General features: G+C 44.5%; 1 protein-coding gene across 3 annotated transcripts in view; it reads right to left on the bottom strand.

Moving 5' to 3' along the window:
- Positions 1-14,505, bottom strand: part of Piezo2 (piezo type mechanosensitive ion channel component 2) — a 342,822-nt gene extending 328,317 nt beyond the window's left edge. The window contains exon 1 of one of the 3 annotated variants that reach the window (XM_040741718.1): positions 13,507-14,505. In XM_040741718.1, the coding sequence (XP_040597652.1) occupies positions 13,507-13,570 (64 nt within the window). In that variant the 5' untranslated portion in view covers positions 13,571-14,505. The remainder of the gene's footprint in view (positions 1-13,506) is intronic. The other 2 variants (XM_040741719.1, XM_040741717.1) reach the window with 2 other exon arrangements.
- Positions 14,506-16,003: the final 1,498 nt, after the last annotated feature.

Genomic DNA, 16,003 nt, shown 5'->3' with positions numbered 1-16,003 from the left:
CTACAGCATACCATCTGAGGTTCAGAGAGCAGGAAGCATGTAAAAGCAGAAGACAGAGAGGGGTCCTGTGAAACGCTGTCTTCTGGACGTGACATTGACATTGTACTCATGAACTCACAACAGCAGTGGTTATCTATAGGGCCTGCACAAGATGGAGCCTGTCAACATTTTCATGAGGCCCTACCCATAGCTGAGGAGCCCTTGGCAGCAAATGGTTCTTTGGGGGGTGAAAGTCATTTTCTTCTGTGGTGGAAGCAGTGTTAAATTGCCCATGCTCCAGCAAATAACCCTTAACCTATACTCATGTAAGCAATCCTAGTTAAACTCAGTGGACAAGATAAAAAAAATGCTAGAAAGCAGGAGGAGGAGTTGTTGGGAAGGCAGGGAGCAACAGGGGTGGAAGACAAGTAAGAAAGGCAAATGGATAGACACCATGAAAATACTTCATATCCATGTATGGAATTATCAAAGAAAAAAATTGTAAAAATATTGAAAATCTCTACAAAGGAAAAACACTTGAAAACATTGTAAAAGTCAGGGTCCCAAACAATAGTTGCTTGGGAGGAATGGTTGGTAGCTGACTCAGTGATCAATACGTCAGATGCCTGGGTCAGTACTGAACACACGCTACTAAATTAGTACTGAGCTATACACTTCTGGGTCAGCACTAGGCTACTGAGACCACAGGCAGAATTATAAAACACTGTTTCAAATTGATCCTCCTCTGTGATTTAACTTTTCAGTAGAAAAAAATGGGCAAGCGAAGACATCTCTTATGGTTCTATTAAGGAATGAAATTAAAATGAAGTGCCAACAACTAAATTGGAGATACACAAATAAGGAATGTAATAATACTTAGAGACTTTCACGTTAAGTTTTCTGAAAATTGTTCAACTTTTTTTGGGGGGTGGCAGCCAGAAAAGAAACCTAGAAAGCAGGAGAATCCAAAGTAAGAAAAAGCCAGGCATACCTTTCCTTTGACATCTGAAGTAAACAAAAGCAATTGCTATTTTAAGGCAAGTGCTGGACACATGCAGTTCCCCCATTACTGTAGGGTTTGGATGGCTGCTGGGAAATGTATATAGAACCCAGGAGGGGGAAGGGAAAATTGATTCAAATCTGAGGATGATTTTTAAAGAGGATAAAAGGAAACAAAACTATGGATGGACTATTAAAACCTCACTTCTGCTACATTTTGATTAAGAAAACACAATCCACGCATATTAAAATTTAGTAAGTGTTGTGACAGTGTGACATGCGCTACAGACTCTCCAGGGTTTGCTTGCCCAGCATTCTTTCCTCAAAAAGCAGCATCATATTTAAAATACACATTTTGGGACCAGATCTAACCTGAGAATCTCAGCAAGGCTATATTGTTTTGAACATCCCAGTGTTGTAGTAGTCAAATAATATCTGAGATTCATTCCCTCTATGTAATAGTCTTGAATTCCAGATCACTCTGCCTCGACCAATCGAGGGCTAGGATTACAGGTATCTGCCATTGCACCAGGCTTGTATCCAATTTAACAAATGCTTGTAAGGACTGGGTCCCATCCTTTCAAACAAACTATATGGTAGAAACTGGTACACCAACACTTGTGTTTTGTTTGGTTTTGGTCTGCTTATTTTCATGCAGTTTGGGATATCAAGGCTAGTCTCTTGCACATGGTGAGCAGGCCATATTGTACCACAGGTGTACATCCTCAACCCATATGTATGTATATACATACATACATTATATGTTTGTTTGTGCAACTGAGACGGAATATACTAACTTGGACTAGGCTTGAATTCACCACCCTCACACTTCAGCCTCCTGGTAAGTGAGATGCACCTGGCTGGGTAAGGAGAGCGTAATTAGGCAGGGCCACCACTGATCAACGTGACTCTGGAGAAACGCAATAGCCAAGATGGTGCTGCCTTGAATATTATTGGTAAATAGGTATAAAGTTACTAATGACCAGTCCTAGGGAACTAGAGATTTCAAGAAAATGCCACCTCACAAGAAAATATCCCCATGTTTTTACACCCTTGTAATCTGATCTGTAATCCTCTCTCCTGGCTGAAAATGGGTGGCCAGAGCTGTGTGCCATGGCAGAGCTGTCTGGCATGCAAGTGACAGTATTAGCCTAGCTATGAAGGTTTTTCTGCTTAGCAGCTAGATAGACTTTGGGCATCAAGTCCAGATGAGCCCAGTGTGATCAAGTGCTTAAATTTAGCTTGAAAGAGGGGAAGGAGAAGAGGGTAGCGCCATAAAGGACAGAGAGCTCACACTCCAGACACCTCTGAAGATTCTGTGTAGCCTTCCCAACACTTGTAGGGGTGACAGACTTACCTACCAAAAATCCCAAGGTCTGTAGTATCATTGTAATGTTACGCTGATTAAATCCAGCATTTTACTCAAAAACATCTTGTCTTCATTCAAGTCTTTCTTAGATAAGTCTATCTCTATTAGATCACTTGTCCTCAGTCACTGCTACAGCAATTTGGTTTTCTTTTATAACCATCAGCTGTGGATGGTGAAGTCCTTTATGTCTGCACAGATACATGCTTTTGCTTTTAAACCAAAGGTGATCATACATGTGTTGCACTTTCAGCCATCTCTGGTAATGCATAATCTGCATGACTCAAGACTATCAAAACTAAACGCCTTAATCATAATGCCTCTCCTTTATAAACTGGTTTGAAAAATCCTCGCTCAAGTAGATACATGATTAAAAATAAATCACTAGCAGTTCCTAGCCTTTCCTTGAGGGCAGGGAAAGTAAGAATCACTTCAATTCCCAAATTCTCCCATGTTGAATGTGAAATGGTAATTTAGAGTCACGCCCTTCCCATTCAAAAGTGATGGTCACAAATAATACTGTGAGAATCATAAACATAATCTATAGATGAAGCTATTGAGTACATGGCTCATTATTAAATGAATCCATTGTTGCTCGTTAGACCACCAGAGTAGGCCCCTTCCCCAGGGACTATGTTCCCTCTGCAAAGTCAGATCCAGCTGCAAGAAGCAAGCAGGTGCAGCCTGGAGAAGCCGAGAAAAGCAGTCTTACACATAAGTATAACTCATTTCCATTGTGTTTTGGTTTTCTTTTTTAAAAATCACCAACTTGTTAAAACTCTGCCTTCTTCCTACTTTTCTCTACCTGTGGCCAAAACTGCTGACTGAAAGGATCTGACCACAAGAGAAAACAGATCGATATGTGTGGTTCCAGAAGAGCTGAAAGCATTTTAAAAAATAATATGCACTTCAAGGATGCTGCTCCGGTCAAACTTCACATTATCAGCTGGGTTTTTCCTTCTCTGTTGACTGCACAGCAGGTAGCAGATAATAGTTGCCATCACAATAATTTTCTCATTTATGAAAGGTACATAACATAAATTAGCTTGTTGTGAATTTTATAGTCAGGAACTTGGAAACTAATAAGTAGGAGAAGCTAGACTGCACCTCTATATCCAGGTTCCGGATTGATTCAAGAGAAAAAAATGAGGCTGATGGCCCACTATCTCAGAGCCCTTGATGGACAGCTGCACTGGTATAATCCCACATAATTTTTTCAGTTAGGAAAGCTACAATTCAAAAAGATGCCCTAAATGTCTGCTACATATTAGGACATTTAATGTCAGGATGTTGACAAGGACTACAAGTCTTGAAGGTTCTTAAAAGCAAAGAATAGTCCTAAAAACACAGCACTGCGATGAATATGAACAAGGCCTCAGAAGATGCTGTGGAACAATGGAATGCATTTTGTCTGGGGGTTTTAAAGACAGAGAAAAGAAGTCACGGTTGCCTTATTGTATCCAAGGTAACAATGAACAAAGCTATGAACCTTCCAGTGCATCTGACTGGGAACCGGGTGCCCATCAGCACAGACTCTACTGTCAACAGGCTATGTCCCAAACTTTATTTATGCTCTGTAACTGTCATAAATGTTGACTACAACTCTAAGCTGTCTGCCCATGAAACTTCATTGCTCTTGGTGAGCAGGTCTTCAAACCAGCCAACACATTTCCTTAGCTTATAACAATGACACACTTCAATCTTGAATATTAAGAGCCATTACAGGAAGACATCGTTCAAAGCCCTTGGCATTCAGTGTCAAAAAACTTGAAGCATTCCTAGTAGCTTAATGCTGTCATCACCCATTCATTTTACAGATGAAGTATCCAAACTGCAAAGACATCCCATAACTTGATTAAGGTCACACATCTGCACAAAAAAGCCAGATATGTGGTCACGCAACCCAGTTTTTCAATTTATGCAAAATAATTTCAAAAGAAATTTGAAATTCTGACAAAAATCAGAAACCATGTGCAATAATGATTCGCATGTTTGATTTCCTGAATGTAGATCCAGCCCTAGAAAAGGTTTGCCACTTTCTCTGTTGGGGATCCTCATAGTGAGCCCCAGTAATATAATGACACCTAATAATGCCCTGATATATAGATTACCCCACATTCACCTCTTAGACCTGTCTTACCCGCCTCATCTGAAGTGCATGCAGGTGATAGAAAGACAGTAATTCACACTGATATATGAGCAATGAGTAATCAGTTTGTCACTGTCCAAACATTTGCACTCAAAATGAGGAGACCTGTTTTTCAAAGGTAAGAAGGGCAAAATGCAATTGTAACTGTCTCCCAGCAGGGTCCCTCCTAGTCCTTTAAGCAGTTTTGGATGTGTGAATTGCTCATGCCTGCGAGCTGGCTGCAGCTCTGACTATGTTTTGTTGATTCAAGCTAGACTTTTCATGTGAACAAGATATCCTTCACTTATTAGAGACCAAGACAAGATTCAGAAGGTATCTGTCTATTCACTTAAAAACCATCATGACCAATGGATGTTGTAGAACTCCTCCCAATTCCCATTTGCCTCCATTCTCCATCAACAGAAATAATGCACCTGGCCTTCCATGGCTTTGGCACTGCCTCGTGAACCCAACAGTGACAATACAGTGAAGCATCCCCAACTCAGAGGAAGTCACTCCCTCTCTAATTGTGATACACGGAAGTAAAAGCATTGGACCCTTGATATAAGATGAGGTCTTATATCTTCCAAGTTTGTAATCTACTCCAGACTTCTTCATTCCTATCTGAGAAGAATAATGTTGGCTTTAGATACGTTCCATTACACTGGGAAAACCTGTTTGGATAAGAGGACTCCAGAGAAAAAAAAAGCCTAGTAAGTACAAGACAGGAATGAGAGTTTTAGGGGATCATGGGGAAGCCATGTTGAAGATGGGGGAAGACAGCAGTGGTCTTCCTGATTTGACTGAGGTTCAGGCAAAAGAAGACCTGAGCTGCAAGAGAAGCTGTAAGCCCGCTCCTCTGAAGAATGGCAACTGGGGGCCCTTGAGCAACTCATGGGATACACATCAGCTGTACACATGGTAAAGATAGGGAAAGGCTAAGAGAGCTTGAGGCTCTGCCTGCTGCAGGACCCACAGGCTGCAGAGTAGTTCACACCTGTGGACCAGAATGAAACAGTGACGGCACGGCTATACAACACTTTTAATCCAGGCACTTGTGGGTAGGACTTGCATTTGCCAATTGGTAGTGACAACAAGCTCATTACAAATGTGCTGCTCAAGGAGCCAAGGGCCACCTGGACTACCCTCTTGATCTAGAACCTATACACAGCAGAGAAGCCTGCAAGGGATGGTGGGGTGATGCTTGGTGTTAACCAAGATGTAGCCTTTCAAGTTTGAAACAACACAGAGGGGACAATCACCTCAGTGTGGGTTACAGATACTTTATAAGAAAATTTCTTAAACCCAAGATGACTGACAGAATCACACCAGTCACTCACCAGCTGAAAACACACACACACACACACACACACACACACACACACACACACACACATTCTTATAAAAAGTACTTAAGATTTGAAAGTTCACAAACAAAAGCATGCCACTGTGTTCATCCACTAATAGAATCCAACTTTTAGGTATGTTTCCAAAGCAGAATTTTAAAACCAGCAGGTAATAACCACAAAGCTTTACCATCCTAACCACAAGGGAAGGAAAGGAACTGGGTATCATGGAAGAGATATTGAAAACACCTTAAACTAGCAAACTGTGCTATGTACTCTACTTTGGTTCTAGAATATTCCCCAAAGGTATTAACTGGGGGGTAATGCAAGGATGTTTAGTAGATGGAGGCCTAGTTGGAGGAAGTTAGGTCCCTGAGACCACGTCTTTGTGAGGGATATAGGAACCATGCTCCTCCCTCTCTCTGTTTCTGTTTTCTAGCCACCAAGAAGTAAGCATCATTTTATGTCTGATACATCCTTGTGCCACAGGAACAACTGAACAAATACAGAAACAGAAATCACAGGAGTTTGTCATTTCAGATGAGACAGGAAGCTAACTAGCACAGTTTCAAAACTTTTTGAAAAAAAAGTAAAACAGTTGTGTCACCGCTCTAAAATTTTTAAACTCTTTATTGATAGCAATGAACTAGAGGTGTTGCTCAGGGGTGGAAGGCATGCTCAGCAGGCGCAGACCTCAGCCTCACAAAATCTTGGGCACACAGCTGAGCAAAATGTGCTGGGTCCCCTAATCAGCTCCTCTGTGACACCCAGTTTAACATTTCCGGAATTAGTCAAAGCTCTGAGTCACTGGCCCTCCCCACAGGTCATGTGCTTGGGTCTCCTCCTCTCTACGATTGTGCCTTGTCATGATGTGTCTGGTGACCCTGCAAAAACTGAGAAGTACAAGAAACACCAATGCTGATAGCCAAATATTTCTTTTTTCAAAACATATTATTTTTATTTGTGTGTACGGGGCTTGCTCCTGTGTACCGGATGAGGCCAGCAGAGGTCTTGGGTCCCTTGTAGCTTGAGTTACTATGGTTGTAAGCCATCTGACATGGGTGCTGGGAGCCAAACTTCAATCCTCTGGAAAAGCAGTAAGTGCTCTGAATCACTGAGCAACGTCTTCAACCCCCAACCCTGAAAAAGAATCTTAATTTTTTTCTAGCACAGTTAAGTCTCCATCCAAATAGAACATTTTCTTTATTTTATTTGCTTGGTCCCACATCAGCCTGTAAATCTTACAAAATTTAATGTTGTCTAATATATCACACAAATAGTATCATCATAGTGTTATTACTTTCTATTTTTCTAAGGCTTATTTTCTTTTTAATTATTTTAGTGTGTGTGTGTGTGTGTGTCTGTGTCTGTGTCTGTGTCTGTGTAAATGAGTGTTGGTGCCCATGGTGTCGAGAAGAGGGTATTGGGTCTCCCTAGAGCTGTATTTACTGTATTTACAAATGTTTGTGAAATGCCCATGTTGGTGCTAGGAACCAAACCCTAGTTCCTTAAAAAAACAGTAAGTGTTCTTAACCTCAGAAGTATCTTTTCAGCCCCTATTAATCATTCTTAAATGTCTAGATATGCTTATACTGCTTATTCTAAGTTTTCCTGAATATCTGTACAAAAGATTTATAACCATATATACATTGCCACTATTTAACTTCAAAGATGGTTAACTCTTAGCAGTACAAAGACCACAAATGAAAGATTCACACTAAAAAGAATAAAATAAAATTACATCAAATATACTATGAGCACACTGTCACAAAGACAAAAACAAATAGTAACAATCATGGGGAGAATACATTACTTAATAAATAGTTTGTATCTAAAATACTGCTTTAATGTGTTGAGAAAATCCTGACCATTTAAAACCCTGCTTGTCATTATTTGTAATAGCCAGAACCTGGAAGCAACCTAGATGCCCCTCAACTGAAGAGTGGATAGAGAAAATGTGGTATATTTACACAATGGAGTACTATCAGCAGAAAAAAAACAATGGAATCTTGGAATTTGCAGGCAAATGGATGGCACTAGAAGAAACCATCCTGAGTGAGGTAGCCCAGTCACAAAAAGAGAAACATGGTATGTACTCACTCATTTATGGATTTTAGATATGAATCAGGGGAGTGCCAGCCTACATTCCCATGGCCAGAGAGTCTGGGAAACAGAACCTTCATCCAGCGACTGATGAAAGCAAAGACAGATACCCACAGCTAAACACTGAACTGAACTCCTGGAATCCAGTGTCAGAAAGAGAAAACTGATGGGCAAATGAGTTAAGAGTGGGCTGGTTTAACCCACAGAAACAGTTGACCTGAACAAGGGGGGAGCTCTTGGACCCCAGATTGGTGGCTGTGTGGAAAGCAAGGGACTGAATGTGGGTGTCAGTAAGGAGGCCTAGGTAATCTATGGAGCCTTGGGTAGTATTTATCCCTGGCGTACAAACAGACTTTGAGTGCCCATCCCACACTGAGGGATGCTCTCTCAGACAGGACTCTTGGGGGAAGGCTTATGGCCTGCCCTGGATGAAATGATAGTCACTGGAGATCCACCATGGAGTGCCTCACCCTCCCTGGGGATCAGAGTGGAGATTGGGGGGGGGACTGGGGACCTGGTGGGGAGGGCAGGGGAGGAGGGGATGGAGAGGGAGCTGGGATTGACATGTGAAACAAGCTTGTTTCTAACTTAAATTTTTAAAAAATCAAAAAAAAAAAACCCTGCCTGTCACAAACACGCTAATCTTTGTGGCTTGACACTACAAAGGGACTATGTTGCTTTGCTGTGAATCCTAGTTTTCCCATGGCGTCCCAGTGGCCCAGATCACTTCCTGCTGCTCTGGGAGTTCTGAGTAGGCAGGCCAGCTCTCTTGATTGGCTTCATACATGCAATGCAGAATCCTCAGTTCACTAGGCATGACACTGGTGATTGTGCACACTCTACCCCAGAAGACAGTGCTCCTGACTCTGGTTTACAGGAAGAAACCAGTAAAAACAACAAAAATGACTCTAGAATCATATAGAAAGGGCTGCAGGTAGGTTATGATCAACTAGCAACATGGCCTCACCCAAAAGTGAAGTCCAAGTCAATATGCTAGTCTCTATCGCTGACTAAACACACTTCCTGCAAAGTAAGGTACCCACGTGGAAATTCAGCCCCCACATCTCCAGTGACAGTCACTCATGCTCATCTGGGTTGAAATGTTTTGTTAAGTGTCTAAGTCAGTCATTCTCAATCTGTGGGTCACAATCCATAGTGGGGTTCGATGACCTTTCACATTAGTCATCTGTGAAACACAGATACTTATGTTACAATTCATAGCAGTAGTGAAATTATAGTTACTAAGTAGCAAAGATAATAATTTTATGGTTGGGGGTCACCACAACAGGAGGAAATGTATTGAAGGGTCATAGCATTAGGAAGGTTGAGGACCACTGACTTAAGTGTTTCATTTCTAGGAGTAATTAACAGTCATAAACAGGCTGAGAAAATGTGACCAAAATCAAAAGTATTTTAAATGCTTCTGATGAATCCTTCAGTTCTGCTAAAACCCCTGCCCCTGAGGGCTATCATAACAGCAATCAGCAGGCCAGCACAAACCACATAAAAGACTCCTAATGAGTACATTTTTAAAAAAGCTTCATTTGTAATTTTTGGACTATGTACATTGCGATTTTCAAAATGATTTCTAATAGTCAAAATGTTCTATAAAAAGAAACATTAATAACCACAGGTACACACATATCAAAAGGAGCCACAAATTTAATCCAGCTGTTAGTTCTTGTTGATTTGGCACAAACCTAGACACACCTGAGAAAAGGGATTTGCCTCTCTTAGATGGGCTTGTGGCCTTGTCTGTGAAGCATTTTCTTAATTGCTAATGTATGCCTTGTCTGTGAGGCATTTTTGTAATTGCTAATTTATGAAGAAAGGTCCAGTTTGATCTGGGTGGTGCCATCCCCACCACAGGTGAGCCTGGACTGTCTAAGAAATGTGGCTAAACAAGCCAGGGGCACAAAGCAATAAGAATTACTCCTCCATGGTCTCTGATCCAGTTCCTATGCCTAGGTTCTTGTGTTGGTTTCCTGTGTTGACTTCCCTCTATGACAGATTTTAACCCGTAAGCCAAATAAACCCTTTCCTCCTGCAAGTTGCTTTTGGTGGTGAAGTTTATCTCAGTACCAGAAACCAAACTAGGACACATCCTAATCCCTCCTAACCCTGTGATAACCTCAAGTCATTTGTCTCAAGAAAAGTGGGAGGCTAAAGTATGGCACAATTCTTCTGGACTTAGAATATGCAAGGCCCTGGCCACAGTCTTCAGTACCAGAAAGAAAATAAAAAGCATGGGATGGTAATTGGAATCATACTGAAAGAAAACAAGCATAAAATATATGTGTAGAGTACTCATCAATGCTCAGCTATTAATGCAATTACTAGAGACGGCATATTATAGAAGAGTTTGTTGTTCTCTTTTATGTTGTGCACATAAAAGAAGTCAAGTGGTTAGCAAGTGGTCATAGATTATTCTGGAGATATCTAGCATGTCTAGAGGCTAAGGAGCTGGACATATCTATCAACAGATGTTCATTGTGGATATTGGCATATTCTAGCATAGTCTGGTTTATTTGCTAACATATAACACCTGCACAAAAGTGGCCTGACATCACTTACCACTTTCCTTTTAATTTCTTCAATTAAAAAACAAAGCTTAAGTACCCAGCTAAACAACAAAGGCAGTTATTTTTCAACATCACCCATTAGTTGAAGAGAGTGGGAGACTTTGCAGGAAAATGTCAACATCCTGGAAAGAAGGAGGTTTAAAGGAAATGTATGTGAGTTTCTATAACAGATAGGCTTTGAAGGCTGCCTCGCCCAGATATAAAAATAGATGGAGAAAATGCAAAATCGATTCTAATGGCAAGCAGGTCACTGTGCTCTCCAAGCCCAGGATATTAGGGAAATGTGAACATTTGATTTAGTGTCACCTTGGGAGCAAACAGACCTAAAACCCCTCAATAACCTTGAAAGTTGATTTCTACCCAACTTTCCTAAGAGTGTAGTGATTCAGGGTACCATGCATCTCAGGACCTGGGTCATCTTTCCTAAGTAGCAGTCAACGAATAAGGGACTCAGGGTGTGAGCCTCACCAGAGGCTCTTCTCTCTCCATCTAGGGACTTCTCCTTTTCCCTCTTCCAATGTAAGACTTTGGGAGGCCAGTAGAAGTCACACACTACAGGCTGAGCTGAGGACACCAATAACTAATGCCACACACACACACACACACACACACACACACACACACACATACACACACACACCCTGAGGTTAATTTATGTCATCTTGCACCCTCATATAACACATATCCACGTGTATTCATACACTAAGCTTTATATATTCTCATATATCCACAATTACATAGTATGCTTCCACATCTCTTTAACCCACAAAGGTGTGGGAGTGCAGAGGAAGGAGGAAATTTGGGACGTGGCCTCCCCAACTCCCCTGGGCTGACTAAGCTGTCCAGGAAACTTGCTGGATGGAGCCAGGGATACTATTCCTGTGGCCCTGTAAGTCCAGCTCCTCCCAAGAAAGTCCCAACCTCAGAGCAGACTCCATCTGCATCCTGAGATGGAGCCAACCCCTTGGCTCAAACTAGCAAATCTGGACACTGCAGAGAAGGGTTGTAGAAGAAAGAGGAGGCATGGTGGAACTGGGATCACAGCTTTGGAACGGTGCCCTTGCTTTGCCCCAGGCCCCCTGGAGCCGCTGTACTATATTACTTTCCTCCAAATGGCTGGTGCATTTGTCCCACTACAGGGCTTCAGTAGTGCATCATCAAAACCTAGTGGGAATGACTCTACACTGTGACCTGGAGATAAGGGGGCAGTGAGCTGAGTCCTGCAGAGGCTCCAACCCTAGATAAGATGACAATCAATCGAGGGACCACTCCCTGCTGTCATTCCACAGAGTGGATCCAGGTGGTTGCAGATGGCCACCTGTTTAACTCTTCCAACAGTCACTGCTGCCTCAGGCAAAGGGTTAGACAACCTAGAGCAGTAGGTAAAGATAGGGAAGGAGCTGGCAGTGTGCAGGGGGGAAGTGAAAAGACTGCAGAGCAGGGGAAGCTGCTGACCCAAGGACCCTCCTCTTAACAAACTAAAAGTGCCTGGTTAACTTGGGACCTAACTTACTTCCAGTTAACAAATCCAATTGGAAAGGTGCTAGCTAGGTGCATAAAGACAGGATACAGAAACAGTGGTACCACCTACGTGCCACGCACCTAAGAAAACCTTTTCCAAATTGCTTTCAAAACAAGTAGAGAGAGAAGTTCACGTGGACGTTGAGGAAGCTGCACTACTCCAGCACATCATAACAATAACCACTGCCCAAGTGGCGCTGCTTGGTACCTGGGAATTCACAGTTCAGGTCAACACCTGGCTGTCCTGCTGCTTCTCTCCTAGAAGCACCTGGTGGAGTGCCTTGTGGCTTACTCCTCTCCCAGAGCCCTGGTTTCTGGCACCTAAGTCTCCCAGAGGCTTCTGGCTAACGTTGTTACTCCTGCAGACATCCAAACTCCAGAACTCGATTTCAATTTCCTGAGCAACAAATTAACACCAATGTAATCCCCAGTCCCCTAACTCTATCAAGATACAAAAACAAACCAAACAAACAACAGCAGCAACAACAAATAAAACAAGTTTCCTTTTGTGGAAAGACAAGGATCTCTTTGTAAATACAACTTGATACTGTGTTGTATTCTGGTGCCCATAGAGAGAAAGCCAGGCTTTGGAGCTCTGTCATTTTTAGCACCAGGATTGAATGTGATACTCAGTGCAAAAACATGCAGACTCCTGCCCTCCTATAGCGGCTCTGATCTTCAGACCTAACACCTTCTTCTAACTCCCTAGAGCTACCTAGGAGGACACCGTGCTCCTTCGGAGTTTCAGTGAGGCTCCCCAAGAGATTTTCTCAATCTAGCCTGTCCAAGGGTGTGACTTAGATCCCACTTTTGACTTTTTTAAACACCTGGAGAAATGTGGCACAGCAAGTGTGGGATTCAGTCTGGTGGAGTTCTACAACCTCAGCACCCAGCGCCTTTTGTTGTAAATAGAGGTTGTTGTGTAGGTAACATAGAGAACCATCAAGGCAGTTCCTCCTGCCTGGTGTTTCCTTTTTTCACGACTATTGGAATTGTTCATTTCTTCCTGTCTGGTTGCTGGAAGAGAGATGGCCTGAGTCCCTCCTAGTTGTACAATGTTCTGTGTGTGCATCTAGGGACTCTGATGATGCTGGTGCTGGTGCTGGTGGAGGTGGTTCTGGTGCTGGTGATGGAGGTGAGTAGTGTTCTAGTGCAGTCTGGTCGTTTGACTACAATCGCTTCCCAGCCCCACTTAGCATCCTTTATACACACATCACCACTCCTCTAAAGGAAGTCCACGAGAGACTAAATTCAACAGAACGGGTTCCCACAGCCAGACAATCCTGGCTACCCCAACTGTCTAAAAAGGACCCTGAACCTGCGCCCTAGATCCTCAAGTTAGAGTGCAGGCTGCCACACTCCAGACAGCCTATGTCTGAAGCCCCTGCCACATAGACTGCGCAGCCGGCTCCCATAAACGAATCCCGGGGCTCTGGACCCCTTCTGTCTTCCTTCACCACCTCCGTAATCACACACACTCACCTACTGCCAGGCAGATCGGGAGCAGCAGCCTGAAGACCAGCCCGCACACCACTTCCGAAGCCATTGTGTCGTGGGTCCTTGCTCGTCCGAGCCGTAGGGCGACACTCAGGGGTCCCTAGAGCTGGGATGTCAGGTCCATACCTGCCTAGGGCCTCGTGCGACCTGCGGCTCGTAGCCACCCTGGCATTGCCTAGGCTGCCGAGGCGCTCTTTGCCCCGATGGCGCGCTCGACGGACTGGACCGGCGACTCACCGGGCTCTTCGCAGCCACTTAGCCAGGCGCCCTAGCCCCTGTGGCCCGCCCATGAAGTGTGGAATCGAATCCAGCGGCAGCTGCTTCAGGGGTCGCCTGGGAAGGAGCCAAGGGAGGGACACTCTGGCAGTGGTGAGGGATGGGGCGACAAGGAGAAGGGATGAAGGAAACTAGCTGTCCTCTGCCTGCTCAAGAGGCGGCGTTCAGGGAGGACTAAGAGTTTCTAGCCGAACCCCTCAGAAACCAGCGTGTCTGGGCAGCTCAGCCCGGGCTCCGATGCCCACGCGGACTGCGGCGCTCCCAGTGCGCTAAAGACGGCCCTGCGCTCTGGAAGCCTTGTCCTGCAGCCTGGGCCTCGGGACGGATTGCTGAGTTCGCTGCTCCGCTCAGCCTCAGCGCCCCCCAGCTTTAGGCCAGGGCGAGCCCGGCGCCAGCTGCGGGGCGCGCAGAACCATCTCAACACGCCGGGGTCGCGCTGCCAGCCTGCCGGGATGCTAAGTCCAGTCCTCACCGCGAGGAACCTCGCGAGCCTGAGCAGAGACCAAGACCCAATCACGCAGAGCGCGGCGCCACCGCCGCGACTTCAGTTAGAAAAGAAAGCCCAGGAACCGTGAAGATGTCCTGGCGTCCCCACCCGGCGGTCGAGCAGCCTCTCCGGAGCCAAGCAGCCCCGGCTCCCCGGAGGGCGCGCGCTTCTCCTCCTTCAATGAAACTTTGCAAGCTCTCACTCCCAGACCGACATGCCCCAGAGCCAATGGGAAAGCGGCTCCGAGCGGCTCCGAGAGACGCCGGGCCCGCCCCTGCGTGCCTGGAGAAGTAGGCACTGCTCACCGACGAGGTGGGGCGCATCTCTGCAGCTCCCCGAGCTTAGCGGGAGGCCTCCAGCCGGGTGGGTTCGCACAGAGCACTGGACTAGCGACTGGGCCCCACTGCAGTTGTTGGCTTCGCAGACTAGTAGCCCTTCAAATTTTGTCTCTGCCTGTACATCTTGCCATCCTATCCTTGTCCTCGTGTGGAGGCCACAAGCCTATAACCAGAGAATTACTTAACACCTAAGGGAGCAATGTACAAACCTGTAGCAATAGCTAAGAGCTTGGATGACTTGGTGGGTCTATCACCTCTGCTATGTCCACACTACTCGCTGTTGTTGATCTAGAACCCAGATTCATCCAGAACCTTACCCATGTCAAAGCTAAAAAGAAGTTTGCTACTCTGAACAGGTTCTGAGTAATCTTGGGTCTTTTTCAGACTGAGCGTGGAGATTCAGATATGCACCTATGTTGGGTACTTCAGGGAACTATCGTTTTATCATGGCTTTGTTTCTTGCTTATTGGTATTCTCAAGAGAATACCGTTCATATGATAATGCTCCAAATGGTCTCCTAATAGCCTCTCCTCCTAATAACCTCCCCATTTAGACATAGTCAAGACTGGGTCTAGGTAGGAGACTCCTGTGTGCCCAAGTCTCCGGTTTCATATGTAAGAATCGAGTCTTTTTGTTGCATGCCCTGGAGAGCTCTCAGGACCAGGAGGGAGGTGGTCATGGATATGAATATATTGAGAACCACTCTGGACTGTGAGATCTGAGTGATAGAAAGCATTTGATATCATCTCCCCAGAAGTACTCACACTTTGTGCTGGTTGTAAGGGTCGGAATGGTCAACCAATGGGGTGGTTCAACAGAAAGTGGGCAGTTCTTGGTTCTTAGATACAAGAATCCTGTCACTTCAACCTTATAAATGGATCTATCTCTATTGAGATATAGTAAGCGTTCACCTCGAGTCCAGGTTTCTTCATCAATTCTCTAATATAGAGAAATTTAAAAAGGAAGCCAAGAGAAGATGCCTGGTAGCTTAGACCATGTGTGTGAGTGCTGGCATCCTAAGGAAACCCCACATACAGGCAAGAGCCCCAAAGTAAGGCCTGAGAAAAGGAAAAGTGCCTAAACTACCAAGAAAGGTTCTGTGTTTTGCACTGTAGCATAGCTTGCTCTTGGGTACTGACTAGGGTAGATTAACTTTGTGTCAAGGGACACATCTTGTTTCCTCTGAATATTTTCCATGCTCCTTATGGCTTTACTAAACCACTGATTGTCTACCTTTCTCAAAATCACTACTTTGAGATGCCTGCACAGAGACAACAGGGCTGGCAGAGGTCTTACCAACTACACTTCTTGCTTTCTCTGCCACACTGGCTACCAACTAGACTTCCAACATCTTCCATGAAGAGCAAGTTCCAAGGGTCTA

Source organism: Mesocricetus auratus, unplaced genomic scaffold (assembly GCF_017639785.1).
Source record: "Mesocricetus auratus isolate SY011 unplaced genomic scaffold, BCM_Maur_2.0 Super-Scaffold_6730, whole genome shotgun sequence".
In the NCBI taxonomy this organism is placed as follows: Eukaryota; Metazoa; Chordata; class Mammalia; order Rodentia; family Cricetidae; genus Mesocricetus; species Mesocricetus auratus.
This window is presented reverse-complemented; position numbering and strand designations above follow the sequence as displayed.